The sequence below is a fragment of the Euwallacea fornicatus genome, chromosome 23, assembly GCF_040115645.1.
Source record: "Euwallacea fornicatus isolate EFF26 chromosome 23, ASM4011564v1, whole genome shotgun sequence".
NCBI lineage: Eukaryota > Metazoa > Arthropoda > Insecta > Coleoptera > Curculionidae > Euwallacea > Euwallacea fornicatus.
The window spans coordinates 306,080-320,910 of NC_089563.1; the positions used below are offsets into that span (position 1 = coordinate 306,080).

The 14,831-nt window shown below is 36.6% G+C and overlaps 1 protein-coding gene across 4 annotated transcripts in view; it reads left to right on the forward strand.

The window, feature by feature from the left end:
• RhoGAP100F (Rho GTPase activating protein at 100F) overlaps nt 1-14,831 on the forward strand; it is a 65,543-nt gene that overhangs the window by 32,702 nt on the left and 18,010 nt on the right. For 2 of the 4 annotated variants that reach the window (XM_066295741.1, XM_066295743.1), the window contains 11 exons: nt 1,684-1,797; nt 1,902-2,045; nt 7,735-7,982; nt 8,952-9,119; nt 9,179-9,370; nt 9,881-10,075; nt 10,536-10,709; nt 10,860-10,988; nt 11,314-11,420; nt 13,839-14,017; nt 14,074-14,203. In XM_066295741.1, coding sequence (XP_066151838.1) covers nt 1,684-1,797; nt 1,902-2,045; nt 7,735-7,982; nt 8,952-9,119; nt 9,179-9,370; nt 9,881-10,075; nt 10,536-10,709; nt 10,860-10,988; nt 11,314-11,420; nt 13,839-14,017; nt 14,074-14,203 — 1,780 coding nt within the window. The remainder of the gene's footprint in view (nt 1-1,683; nt 1,798-1,901; nt 2,046-7,734; nt 7,983-8,951; nt 9,120-9,178; nt 9,371-9,880; nt 10,076-10,535; nt 10,710-10,859; nt 10,989-11,313; nt 11,421-13,838; nt 14,018-14,073; nt 14,204-14,831) is intronic. The other 2 variants (XM_066295742.1, XM_066295744.1) reach the window with 2 other exon arrangements.

The following is a 14,831-nucleotide window of genomic DNA, read 5'->3' on the forward strand; positions in this document are numbered from 1 at the left end:
ATCTTTTTGTGTCGGCGAAAAAAACGAGGAAAATCTGTTTTGTCCTCAGGAATTTAAACGGTACAAAGTGCTTGAGCAGGCAGAGGAGAAGATTCCTGATAATTTTATTCCAACTTCACACTCAATTTGACACAACCAGCCACTTTATTGTCAAGGCGGAATCAGCGGACAGATTTATTAAAAAAAGGAAGGAAATTCTTTTCAAACGAGGCGACACGACATTTCACTGAACGTTATCTTCTATCCCGGAGCTGAAAAAATTAATTTAATGAAAGAAAAATCAAACAAGTTAAACTGTTTCCCAAGAAAAAGTTTCAATTATTGAATAGGATCGAAACTTTTCTTTGAAAAGTTTCGAAGTTTGTTTCTCGATTTTCGTATCTCGAAGTACCCGATCTGACATAAACGGCAATTTTTTTGTTAAAAATTTACCTGTATTACAAAGATCTAAGTTTAAAGGGCTTAGATCGACAGTGAGAGGGTGCTACGTTAATTTACGTTTGGTTTGGGTCCGTTTTTAGTGATCGCTTTTGGAAATTCTGCGAACAGGTCAAAAATTGGTCATCGATACACGATTGAATACCTTCATTCGGGTCTATCCAATGTCAAAGCGAAGTTGGAGTGCACTTCGGAGGATCTCGTCCTTCATCAACAATATTGGGTGGCAGAGTTCAAACGGGGGTTATACGAGCTGCTAAGACAAATTTCGCAGTGGTCGGCCCGACGACACTCCAGATCTGACCCCTTCAGAAATTGCGAAATTCCACAAAATTTTACTCAGACCATAGACTGAAATTGCGCAAGTTAGCAGGTATGATAGGTATTTCAAAAAGTACTGGACATCCCATTTTGACCGAATAATTTGATATGAGAAAAGTGTGTACAAGATGGGCGGCCGCAATTATTCACCATTGAACAAAAACAGCGGCGTGAGGGTGGTTCAAAGGAGTGTTTAGCAAAGTTTCGCAGCAATAAAGCCGAGTTTTTGCGGCGATTTATAACCACACACGAAACATGGGTCCATCATTTCACACTTGAAACGAAAAAGAGGTCAAAGTAACGGACTAAAAGGGAAGAGTCGACTTCAAAGAAGGCGAAAACTGTTCAATCTGCAGAAAAGGTCATGGCGTCAGTTTTTTGGGATTCACGTGAGATAATTTTTCTTGATTATCTCCATAAAGGAAGAACAATAAACGGAAAGTATTACACAAATTTATTGCAGCGTTTGAGAGAAGGAATTGGGAAAAAGAGTCCGCATTTGGCGAAAAAGAATGTGTTGTTTCATCAAGACGAGACACCAGTCCACGCTTCCATCATCGCGATGGCCAAAAGCAATCAAATCGGTTTCGACCTTTTCCGTCACCCACCTTTTTGTCAGATTTGGCTCCTTCAGATTATTTTATATTTCCAAACTCGAAAGATGATTTGCTTGTAATGAGAACCTAGCAATGTCTATTTTGAAACATTCGAAACTTCTTACTATAAACAGGCTATAGAAGTCATAGTCCATCGCTGTGAAAAGCGTGTCAATCTCAAAGGGACTATGTTTTGAAAAAATGTATTAGTTACATTTTTTTTTTCTTAAGAGTTAGGACCAGTGCTTCTGGGACTATCCACACATATTGCTTGCTCACTGTCATAACTTGCCGTTTTACGTGGAAACACATTTTTCCTTTTTTCCAGCATGTGGAAAGGCGAGGTGAGATGATCGTGCGAATTCTAGACTCCCGCCACCTAGGGCGTTCTGCTGTAGAGCAGGCCAAACGCTTCTTAGCCATGCAGGATGCCAAGCACCAAGTAGGTACCCCAAATGCAATTTCGTTTGGCATTTTCTCCGTTCAATACTCAACATAATTAGAACACTCCTGACCTTCTACACCGTAGTTAATTATTTTTTACAGGTGCAGTTCGTTGAGATTGTGAAACGTCCTGGTCAGACTTTAGGCCTCTATATCCGAGAGGGAAATGGTCAGGAACGGCAGGATGGTGTTTTCATTTCTCGTATTGCATTGGAATCTGCAGTGTATAATAGCGGCTGTCTTAAGGTTAGTCTTCTCTCATAATACTTTATTCGTTTCGGTTTCAACTGAACATAGACCAAACGTTATGCTAAGTTGAAAAAACTGTTAGAATGTTAATGACAAACTAATATACAGGGTGTCTCTAAAACGTCTGTACAAAATTCTACCACAGATTTCTGAGGTCAAAACATGACGATTTAACCCAATTTACCTTAGTCCAAAAGTGGACGGTTTTCGAAATACAGGGCGCCAAAGTGAAAACAAAAAAAAGCAAAAAAATTAATTTCTTGGTTGGTAATGCTGCTATCTACACAAAATGTCGTATCGGGCGGTTTTTGGGGATAACAAATCAGAATTCGTTTACATTTTTGATGTACAATGTAGAGGGCGTTGTCTGCGTCCGATGACCCCTCTTTAAAAGGGCATAACTTTTTTATCACCCGGTATAAAATTTATTTATGACTAGTCTTGTATTTTCCTACATTTTTTTTTAAGGAAAGAAGGTCTCTTGTTAAAAATCTCTACGAGGCTTCCTTCTTGAGATATTTGAAGCTTAAAGTTCGCTGCATGTCTTGAACAATAATTTTAATGTACTACATATCTATTCTTACAGTTGGATCGAAAAAAATCAAAACTTAAAAATAGGTTACAAATTACTTGAAAACATAGATACCAAACATAAACACGAAAAAATTATACTTTTAGTAGATGTTCGAAATGACCACCATTGACTTGCATACAAAGATTAATCCGACGCAAGAAATTAAAATGTACTCTATTCATCAATTCTTCGCCGTTCTTTAAAATGTTTACTGCATTTTGAATTTGTCCCCATAGTTCCTCTTCACTATTTATGGCCGTGAAGTATACCATGGACTTTAGAGTCCCCCATAAAAAATAATCCATCCGAGTTAAATCCGGTGAGCGCGATGGCCATGGTACCGGAGCATCATTTCCTTTACCTATCCATCTTCGTGGGTACTGTTGATATAAATAGCTGCGCACATTTATAGTAAAATGTGGCGGAGCACCGTCGTGCATAAACCACATATCTTGCCGAAGTTGTAAAGGAAGATCTTCCAATAATTCTGGCATTGTATTTTGAATATGTTCCAAATAACTTTCACCACTTAATCGGGGCGGCAAAATGACAGGACCAATAATAAAATTGTCAATTATTCCTGCCCACACATTAATCTTAAATTCATGTTGATAATATACCACCAACTGTAAGAATAGATATGTAGTACATTAAAATTATTGTTCAAGACATGCAGCGAACTTTAAGCTTCAAATATCTCGAAAAGGAAGCCTCGTAGAGATTTTTAACAAGAGACCTTTTTTCCTTAAAAAAATGTAGGAAAACACAAGACTAGTCATAAATAAATTTTATACCGGGTGATAAAAAAGTTATGTCCTTTTAAAGAGGGGTCATCGGGCACAGACAACGCCCTCTACATTGTACATCAAAAATGTAAACGAATTCTGATTTGTTATCCCCAAAAACCGCCCGATACGACATTTTGTGTAGATAGCAGCATTACCAACCAAGAAATTAATTTTTTTGCTTTTTTTTGTTTTCACTTTGACGCCCTGTATTTCGAAAACCGTCCACTTTTGGACTAAGGTAAATTGGGTTAAATCGTCATGTTTTGACCTCAGAAATCTGTGGTAGAATTTTGTACAGACCTTTTAGAGACACCCTGTTTGTATACATATAGAGGGTGTCCCAGATCAGAGTGCAAATATTTTAACCGTGGTTTATACTAATGAAATTAACAAACGCGTATTTTTTATTTTTGTCCAAAAGTCTTTCGTTTAAGTTCTAGGGCTCTTTGAATATGGGGCCCCATTTGTATAAAATAATTTATGTTGGAAGAGCCTTTCGACGGATTGTCATGAAATTTGGTTCACAAACATTTTTCGATCGCAGCAGTTCCCAAATAAAAAAATTAAATATACAGCTTTGCCATAACATAGATATAAGGGCCGGACTATGAATATAAGGGCCCATATTTATTTAACCGTTAAATATTTCGATGAAGTGATTACACTACTCGATTGTATCTTTCATTTAGAAACTTTTCTGCCTCTTGGAGATTTTTCGCATAATGCGTCGTTTTCTCGTAGTGGCGATTCCAAATTTTACGCCTTTTTATTGCAGGAATTTGTTGATATTAAGTAGACCATGACTCGAATAGCCACATCATTCTCCCTGTCAAAAAAATCGTTCTGATTGTCATTTTCTGGCATATTGTGGTCAACTAGCAGTAGGTATTACTCGTTAATGCTATTATTGCCATATTTAATTATAAAATAACAGAAAAATTAATTTTTATTTGTTTTATGCTGGCTCTTCCGTTTAGCGATCTCGAGTGTGCAGACATTCACTTGATTTATGGTGAGTGAAGACAAAATGCTCATAGAGCTAGAGTTCTCTACCATCAGCGATTTCCTAATCGACGACTTCCAAATGCGAGAAAGTTTACAAATGTTCATATCAGATTGAGGGAAATTGGTAGTTTCGTCCTCAACGAGGAGAAAATCATAATATTAAGCATCATGGGGAAGATGATGAGCAAGAAATATTCAATTACTTTGAGGGTAATAAAATTAGTAGCTTAAGAAATGCTGACTTATTGATCTCAAAAAATAGCATTCAAAGGGTGTTACGTCAAGAAAAGTATCACCCTTATCGTTTAAAGAAAGCCCAGGGACTCGTGGTCACTTTGAACAATTTTTATAGTGTATAATTTTATTCTTCTTTATTATTTTGTGTCAAATAATTCTATAAATAACTTTAACGGTCTAATCCTAAGAAGATAAGAATTGCGTTAAAATAACTACCATGAGAAAACGACGCATTCTGTGAAAAATCTCCAAGAAACAAAAAATTTCTCAATGAAAGGTATAATCAAGTAGTGTAATCACTTGATCGAAATATTTAACGGTTAAATAAATACGGGCCTCTATGTTCATAGTCCGGCCCTTATATCTATGTTATGGCAAGGCATTATATTTCATTTTTTTATTTGTGAACTACTGCGATCGAAAAATGTTTGTGCACTAAATTTAACGAAAATCCTTTGAAGGGCTCTTCCAACACAAATGATTTTATCCAAATGGGGCCCCACATTCAAAGATCTCTAGAACTTAAACGACCGACTTTAGGAGAAAAAGGAAAAATACGTGTTTATTAATTTCATTAGTAGAAATAATGGTTAAAATATTTGCACTTTGATCTCGGACACCCTGTATATGATGATTAGTGTCGTTAGGGATATAAAAAGGGGTAAATATCCTTCATACTTCAGAAAGAGGTCACTACGGACAAGATTTTTACGGTTTCTTCGTTTCGATGTCCTGAATGCCATTGTTTCCTAAAGGTAGCAAACTTCAATAAGCTGCTTTTCCTTTTAAACCCCATTCTTGCCATTCCTTTGTGGTTGGCTTTTATGTTTAAAAACGATATTCGACAATACTTTTAAAAATAATATTTCTTTACGGTCACTAATGAGTGTGCACTAAATTAAATCGAAGCAAATGAAATAAGTTTTTATCCGGGTCACACAGATCTCTGGGATTTACCGACAAAACATTGACAGATCTAACTAGAGGTGCATTATTGGAAATATTTAAAACTTAATGTATTTGCAATACGTCAAGCAACTTTTAGCAAACGGAAGTCTCATATGCAATTAATTGCCTGAAAAATTCTTAATTTAGTCAAACGAAGTACAAGTTGTCTTAGGAATATTATTAAAGTTAGGTTTATCCAATTTCTTCATTCCTCATTCTACTTCCTAATTCTAATTTGTTAAATCGTAATTCATAAGGTGGTTTATGTAAGTTGTTACTTATTTCAAAATATAACGACCAATTGGTGGTTTTTCCACAATTTTTATGGAAATAGCTCTTGCAATTTATAATTTCAAGCAATTCGTGCTATGAATATCATTCCAAAAGATGGCTTCACGTATTTCACGTCATTTACACCTTTTTTTCTCTCACGAGGTAGATCTTCAGAAGGCTCCCCGTCTGGTCTTCTGACCGGAAGCGACGCAGGCGCAAGTAGCCTCAGTCGTCTGCCCATCAAAAACGTTGGGTTACATCCTGGAACCCTTCTGGAAGTACGTCAGCATTATATTGTATCAGAAAGGGGGGGAGCGAAAAAATTTTTCCGGTTTTCATTTTATTTGACATATTTCGCATGATTTTTCTAGCATTTCCGTCACCGCATTCCTTTTTGCTTTTTAACACTAACGACGGTACCTATTGACACTAACCGTTATTTCGTATTCCATGGCTGCTTTAATCCTAATATTTTAAAACCTTTTGCATATGAAGATTGTTGTCGTCTTCCGACGTGCAGTACTAGCACCCACTATACTTCGCCTTTCCGATCCTATGTAGATACATCCCGAAAACTCTATGCTCAGTGATCGCTTACCTCACAGAGTAGGTCACCTCTTCCCTTGCTCTATCATATCATGTTTTCATATATTTTATAAAGGTTTCAGGTCACTCTTCCTCGGAAGTCCACATCTCCTGCCATTCTTTTAAGAAAATGGTCCCGCGATTCCTTCTCTTTCTCGTGGCCCTTCTTGTGCACTTTATGGATCTCCTGGTTTACATCCTACTCTACGCCATTCAGACCGAAAATGATGATTCCCCCTTACTTTCATCGTGCAAAACCTATTTCCTTAATTCTTAAGCTTCAAATCCTAGAAGTTAAAAGTTGGGAACTCTTAATGCTATGCAGTAGCAACGAAAATCTGAAATTAAGGATTGAGGAGTTGAATTAAGAATGAAGAGTTAAGAAATCCGGCTAAACCTGGCCTCAGGTTTAAAGGGACTAAAAATTGCAGGAAAATTAATTTTAGGGTATGCCTGCGACCTAAAATATCCACAGTAGGCCAATCAATTTAATCAGAGATGAAAAGCAACGACTGCAGGAATCCCCTTGAAAGTATAATGGGGGATTCACTAGATTCGTGCCTAGTTAGAAATGAAATGTTTTCACCTTTGAGTAGCGCTGTCTTTCTCATTCTAATTCGGGAAAGGTCATGAATTACCCCGGTTTTGGTTTTAGTGATTTTATATTTGTGATTTGTTTATTATTATTTTTTTAAATCTCATGTTAACCAGAAGTATTCTTTCATCTCTATTAAAACGTCACAAGCCTTTGAAGCTTCGGCGTATAAAGCAAATAAGAAAGGTTTCTTTCGCACAATGATAAGGCTGCAGCATTCTTCCTTTCAGCTGTAACAAAGCGTCGCTTAACATCTTACTTTATTACGCTAGTGGTAGCTGCTATAATAATAAAAATCTTTTTTTAAAATCAAGTTCAAACACAAACAAACATTATCCGTTCTTGAATGACACTCCTCTTTCGAGTCCTCAACACTGGATAAGATTGTTAGATTTGTTCTTTGAAAGAGGAGTGTACAATGGCATTAGCAAATGCAAACATCCACTTAAACCAAATCACCAAAGTTGGTTAAATTGTCAGAGAGCCGATTTTGTTCTTTGTAACTTAATACCGGTATCAGGTTCTATATGACTTCCATCCAGACGTCTAATAGCGTGGTTAATAGCATTACGTCCTGTGCTGCTATAAGGTTTATGTTTTAGGGAATTGATCGTTAAGGAAAGAATTATGTGTCCTTTCCAATTTTTATTTAATATCTCTATTTTCTAAACTCAATTTCAGGTGGGAGACGAGATATTGGCGGTCAATTTAGTGGACGTAACGCACATGAGTCTCGACGATGTGGTCATCATTATGTCGATTCCCCGGAGATTGGTGTTGGCAACGAGGCAGAGAAAAGGAGGAAAAGGTGGCCAAGGGTCGCCCTCTGTTCAACCCAGAGCGGAGCACAAACCACCCCCAGTTGTCGTAATCAAGAGAGATCTGCGTGACGACGAAGTTGATGAGATTGATTCTTCTGATCCACATAGGTTCGTTGTGTAAAATTTTTTGCCGATTGGAGGCCCGATCCGGCTCGCATCTGTCAACATATAAACCTGGCCCGATCCCGAAATTACACAGGGCGTTTCCAAAAATGTAGGCAGTACCCCAGATATGAAAATTTATTGTCAAAAGATCGTACTTATGCTTATAAATTGTTTTCCAAAACCCTTACGGAACTATAGCTCTTCAAATTTGACAGCGAAAATTGTATTTTGTAATTAACTTTTCTTCCATTTGATGAAATTTGAGGAGTTTCCAGTCACTTGTTTATCATACTAAGAGTAATGAGATAAGGCTTAACACTTGTTTCTCCATTTTCAGAGAGGCGGAAGGGATGCTACTCTTATCTTCTTTATCCCCAAACTTGAGATCTGTTTCTTTTTAATGGTTACGTGATGTATTAGATTTCTGACATACCTGAGAGAGAAAGGTACTCTTGGTTGATATACGTGAAACGAACCGCTTTCCAGAAATACACTGTTTTATTAAAGGGCCTATTTTACAAATGTAAGGGAATTTTGCGTGTATCTTTTACTCCTTGTCGCCTATGCAGATACCAAAACGAACAACATTGTTGCGTTAAAGTCGTTAAAAATAAATTTATTCGTTTAAAATAAGTTCATTAAATTTGATCAACTGGAGGAAAAGGTTCTAGGACAAAACCATATTCGTTATGAAATTTTGAAAAGCTATATTTCCTTACGGGTAAGTTTTTGGCAAATAATTTATCAGCATATGTGCAATTTTTTTATAAGAACTTTTCACTTCCCGAATATTGCCCAGATTTTTAGAAACACCCTGTACGCTCTTATTAAATTATAAATTTCTAAGAATAACCCGACCCTATCACCTCAATCAGGTGAGTTCGGGCCAGCCCGTGCCATTGTATCTTGCCGTTACTGCTAGAAGTCGAATCTTCTCCCGTTTGGTTCTAACTTGCTGAGGGGTTGTTTCAGAGATGCGATGCGTCAAAGACACACAGGAGATGGAAGGGAAATGAACGAGTCTCGATCTCGTTTGGGATTGGGTTTATCAACGTTGGACAGACAATCGGCCCTGGACCGACACTCGCAGCAGCACTCGCAACAACCCGATTCCAACGGTCTTGACTTATATTACAACAGGTAAGCCCGAGATGATTATTTAATTAAGACCAGGCGGTTTACTTAGGGGGTATTTGCAGCAGACCTCCCGATACTAATTGGGGCTATCAACCACCTCCTCCAGTTATTACCGAACAACCCAAGAGTTCGCAACCTCATTTTCCTCAATATGAACGTGGGTATCCCAATACGCTTGAAAGTTTAGCCGAAAAAGTTCACTCATTCGGAATGGGACGCAGGATGTCTGCTGGTGGACAACCTGTACCTTCAAGGTACGTGTTAAACCACCGAAAACATTCAAAACACGTTTCGCCGTGACGAAAGAAAGAGTTGTGGAGACAGACATACACTGTGTTGGCGCTATAGTGGCTGTGTTACATGTAACGCTGCAACTGCAACCAACGCAACAACTTGTTCTGCAACACTTTAATTAGAGAAGTGGTTGTTGTTAAACTGCTAAATATGCAGCAGTTGTAAAGAAATATGCAGTGAATTCTTTGTTGCATAAAACTACAGTTTTTGGAGTTTTTAACTACCACCGTAGAATTAAACTTTATGACTAACTTGAACTTAAATTTAGCTTCCCTATAATCGAAAGACGTTACAAACTTCTGACTAAATACTTTAAAAACTTCCACTAAAGTCGTTAACGCTGCGAACTTAATTCAAATATTGACGATAGTTAAACATCTTATATTGTACTTTACTATGTGCTCAAGACAATTTTGTTTATTCGACCCAAATATTTAATTATAATTGAGAGATATTATGGTCTGTTTCAGAATGTCTTCGCAACAGAGTCCTTCGTCGCACTATTACGTTCAGCACAGCGGAACTGGTAGCAGGCGAATCATGCCAAGATCTGGCTCAGATCAGCATTTGCCTCACACGGAATATTCGGATTATAGTAGTATTACTCAGGCCGGTAGGCATAGCTTGCTTCGGTCTAGTTTGAAGTCTGGATCTACCTTAAGCAGGTTAGATATCGTTCTACAGGGTATTTAAAAAAAATACGACTAAAGGCATCTATCTACTAACGTAATTTTGAGTTAAAAAAAATATGCGTTTTTCTTATCCAGCGGGTTGCAAAAGTGTGAATCGTTTGCGATATCTCGCGAACTCCCCATTCGAATTTTATGAGATTTTGCACACTTCGGTATGGAATTGTGCTCGCTCAAACGACGAGTTCCGCATCATTGCCGTGCTTATTGTTTCTCTGAGATATGCAAGAATATATTTTTTTTTAACCAAAATCCTACGAGGCGTTTGACAACTATGAGGGCGAGAAAAGCGAAATTTTTTTAACTGAATTTTTCGTTTGTACTTGCATGAGCAAATTGCGTTAAATCGACCTATTTTCACCCACGAAATTTGTAGTTACTTTCTGTCCGCTCTTCTGGACATGATTTGGTCAATTACAATATGCCTATTTTCCAGATATAACCAAAGATTCGTGGATCAGGCCGCCGTGGCAGCCCAACTGCAATCGAAGTACGGACCATCTGGAGGACAATATGGCACATCCACTCTTCGAAGAAATCGCGGTAGTCTGGATTATTCCAGCGACACTGAGGCCACCGTGGGATCTAGGAGTGGATATTACTATTACAGGTTGTTCTTCTTGTTTAATTAGAATTTTGATTGTTGATTTAAATTGGGCAAAATGTGCAACTATGATTTGTCAAGTAACAACGTTTGGTTTGGCGTTTCTTTTTAGTCATCCGAACGCATTTCTAATGATTTTCAATATTTAACGTGCAGAGATCGAGCAGGTCCCGTATCTCATGCAACAATTCCTGCCCTTGGAAGACAGGGTACCCTTCCTCCAGGCCACCAGGATATCACCACGAAATTCAATTCGCTTCCCAGAGATACCAGAGGTGGTTCTAGGTAATTTATTATATTAGACATATGAAGTGAAATTTCATTCTCTAGCCAATATGCAGGGTTAACGAGAATATCTAATATAAAAAATATTCATATGAACGTAATTCCTGTACTGTTCAGTTCTTCCCTTCGTATAAAAACGTGGTTTGCACATTTGGCGTAAAACTCTTTTACGTCCTCAGCTGATTATTGCCCCATCTCACACTCCTAGCGCAATAAACTTCATACACGAGCGTGGAAGATGACTTTTAAGTCCTTAGAAAAAATAACTATTTCCTGATGATGGTAAAACGTTATCTAATAACAAATACATATACTTCCTTCTTAGGTTAGCGATGAATAAAAGATTCGGAGACCGGAGCGTCTCTCTTCTCCAAGACGAGACGGATGGGGCCCTTTCAGCCCCCGAAATGCCTTCGATTCGAAGAGATCGGGGTAAGTGCTCTTTTCTTTTTCGCTCAATGCAAAAAGGCCAATATCGCGGAGCGATATCCGGGCTTGGGCATGCTTTATTAAATTTCTTTGATGCCTTTGAGCTTCCGCGATGCTTTCAGAGCAGTAGTGGCTGGAGGGAAATATTGTGAGAAATTATGCAGGAATGCTAATTTTTAATTAATTCATATTTCAGTTAATGCCAGAATTAAACTTAGTGCTTAGACGATATTTGAACTTGGATCGCCGTTCTAGTGTATTTAGCTTGCATTATGCACAAGACATATTGTAATAGAGACTTACATAACATATACGTTATTTACTAGAGACGCGAAATCAATTCATATTATTTCACTATATTCTATCTGAACAGGCAGCTTATGTGCTCATATTTAATAAAGTCAGCTCGCAGACAACGCCGTTGTTCGACATTCAACGAAAGTCATAGAAACATTTTTCAAAATAGTAAAAGGACTAATCGGACGTGCCACGTGGCTTCAAGACGAAGGCTTCACGTAAAGTATCGTTTACAACCCTCGTTATTTTTGATAAGTCAATTCACGATTTATTTGAAAACTAAAATCGTTTTCAACGTTTTACTCATTCGTACGCGATTGTGCGACCAACGAACAACAATTTCCTACAATAAGCAAAAAAGGGTTAATTTGCTTACTACAGGCAAGTGCTGTGCAGCAAAGCTACCAACGAACGGGTAGCTACGTGCGTTATTTCAAGATTTCGGAAAACAAACAATACAAACGTTACCTCTGGAGATTGGCAGATTTAAAATGATAATAAGTTTATAATAAAACACCAGCAGACCTTATTGTAAAGTAAGGCATATCTTGGTGTATAGACCATCTGTCAAGTTCCATATGCTTATTTGATCCTCGTTGCTGATAATTCCCATGAAACTAAGCATGGCGGAAAAGTATATCTATTGCTTTCAATAATATATACAGGGTGATCCAATTTCCTTGGTTTATAGTGGATTAATTGTCATGTCCTAAACTGTTAGAGCTAGCAGGTCGGCCAGATAACAAAAAAGTTGATAACTATAATTCGAAAATTGTATTTCCAAATTTTATTTAGTTAAATAAATATTTAAAAAAATACATCAAGTCATTATATATGTATATATATATATACATATATACAGGGTGGTCATTTGGTGCGGTCTCGGAAGATTACGGCTAAAGAATTTAATATTTTGAATTTCTTTTTTTTGCGTTATATAGAACTCGATTATGGGTACATTCTAAAATTGTTTTCGTTTTATACAGGGTGTTCTAAATAAGTGAAAAATATCAAAGTTATATTTTTTTAAATAGGACACTCCATATGTTAATATCGGTTTAGATTTCTTGAGAAAAATAAATGTAAGTTTCATTAAGGTTTACTTGTCCTAAATGTTAAGGATTTCGGAATAATTAAGTTTTTTTTTAAAAATCATGCAATTTTAAAAACTTTGTTTTGAAGGAAGTTTAAACTGGAGTAAATCGAAATTCATACCAAACCTTAGATATGAGACGTATTTTATGCTAGAATAATTAAAATTGAAATATCTCATACAGTGTGTCCAAAAAATAACATGAAAATTGTATATATATATATATATATATAATCCTTAAGATTTAGGGCAAGTAAACCTTAATGAAACTTACATTTATTTTTCTCAAGGAATATAAAATGATATTAATATATGGGGTGTCCTATTTAAAAAAACATAATTTTGATATTTTTCACTTATTTAGAACACCCTGTATAAAACGAAAACAATTTTAGAATGTACCCATAATCGAGTTCTATATAACGCAAAAAAAAGAAATTCAAAATATTAAATTGTTTAGCCGTAATCTTCCGAGACCGCACTAAATGACTACCCTGTATATATACTTAAAAAGTTATTGGAGCAATATTACGAATATTCTCCCAATTTGAGCGCTTTACAGACTCAAATCTTTCCGTTAAAACCTTTGACCGAACTTTTAATAACTGATCTTTATTGAAGTAAATCCTGTAGAAAGTTCGCTGAGGCTCTTCCAAAACACTTATTACAATTAAACATTCGCCCCTTTCTCTTGAACTTCTGCATGAAACAAAGCATATTCCCTAATGTTGAATTTATTACTCTATTATCATTCATTTGTCAAACACGTAACTTCGCTGTGGTTTTCGGTATTGTTCTGAAGTATCATTTCCATGACAATAGAGTATCCAGAAACCCTCCAAGGCTCTCTCATAAGAATCATAGTTACTAACCCTGTCCTCGATTGTTTTAAATTAAGGGCAAAATAATCCTTTGTATTGTTGTCCAAATAAAGCAAGTACCAGGTGAGGAAACTGAACAAGCATAATACTCTAAGAAGCACACAGCATTCATTCATCCGCACTGGCATTTTTTATTATTTTGCACACAAGGACGCATACCTTCATCACCTAGTGTGTTCTCCTCAGATGAGTATCGTCAATGGCTGAGTAGAACACCATCGACTTCGGCAATTTATGAGCAAATTCGGGCATCTAGAGACGTGCTCAATCAACAAAGAGCCGCTAGATTTACATATAGTGCTGAAAACATACACGATGCCCTGAAAAATGTAAGTCAAAATTATTCAAAGGGTTTGCTGGTTAGATTTAATAATCGTGATTGTAGATTGAAAGTGGCGTCTATAGTTCTTATGGTAGGCCAGGGACCACATCCACCCTGGATAGACATTTCACACGATCTCAGCATCCAAGTATACCTGCTCGATCGTTGTCAACTCAACATATCACGACTTCAGGTAAGATTAGTTGTGAATACATAAAGATAGGAAACCAAGGGTACATATACAGGGTGTCCCATTTAAATCTGTGATTGAAGATTACTCGAAAACGGTACGTTGTATGAGAAACAGTATCAAATAAAACTTGTCCGGTAAAGAGGGGGACATATTACGAAAATAGTGACTTTTAGTCAAAACGTCATTTTAAGGTCATTTCAAGGGCAACTTTTTTTCAAATGGCAACCCCGCTTTTTTACAGACCCTTGTAGCCCTTTAAAATATGAATATTTTTATTTAAACAATTTTTTTTATTAGACTTATTGTTAGAGAGTTATGCTTGATTTTTGTCCAATTTTCGAGATGGTCCAAATTATTGCATTTTTTCAAAAAAATTTTGCAGTGCATATTCTGTTTAAAACTCATAACGATCCTTCTATCTAATGAAAAAAACATTATTTCTATGAAAAAAAAATTCTTAAATTTCCTCTTTTGACAATCTACCTTATAACAAGGTTTACAGAAAATCGATATTCTATTTTCGACAATCAGTCTAATTGTTTTGTGTGAAATGATTCAAAAATGATTCTTTTCATTTCAAAATTCAATAATTCAAATGGATCGCTACACTGTGAATGGAAAATTTGAA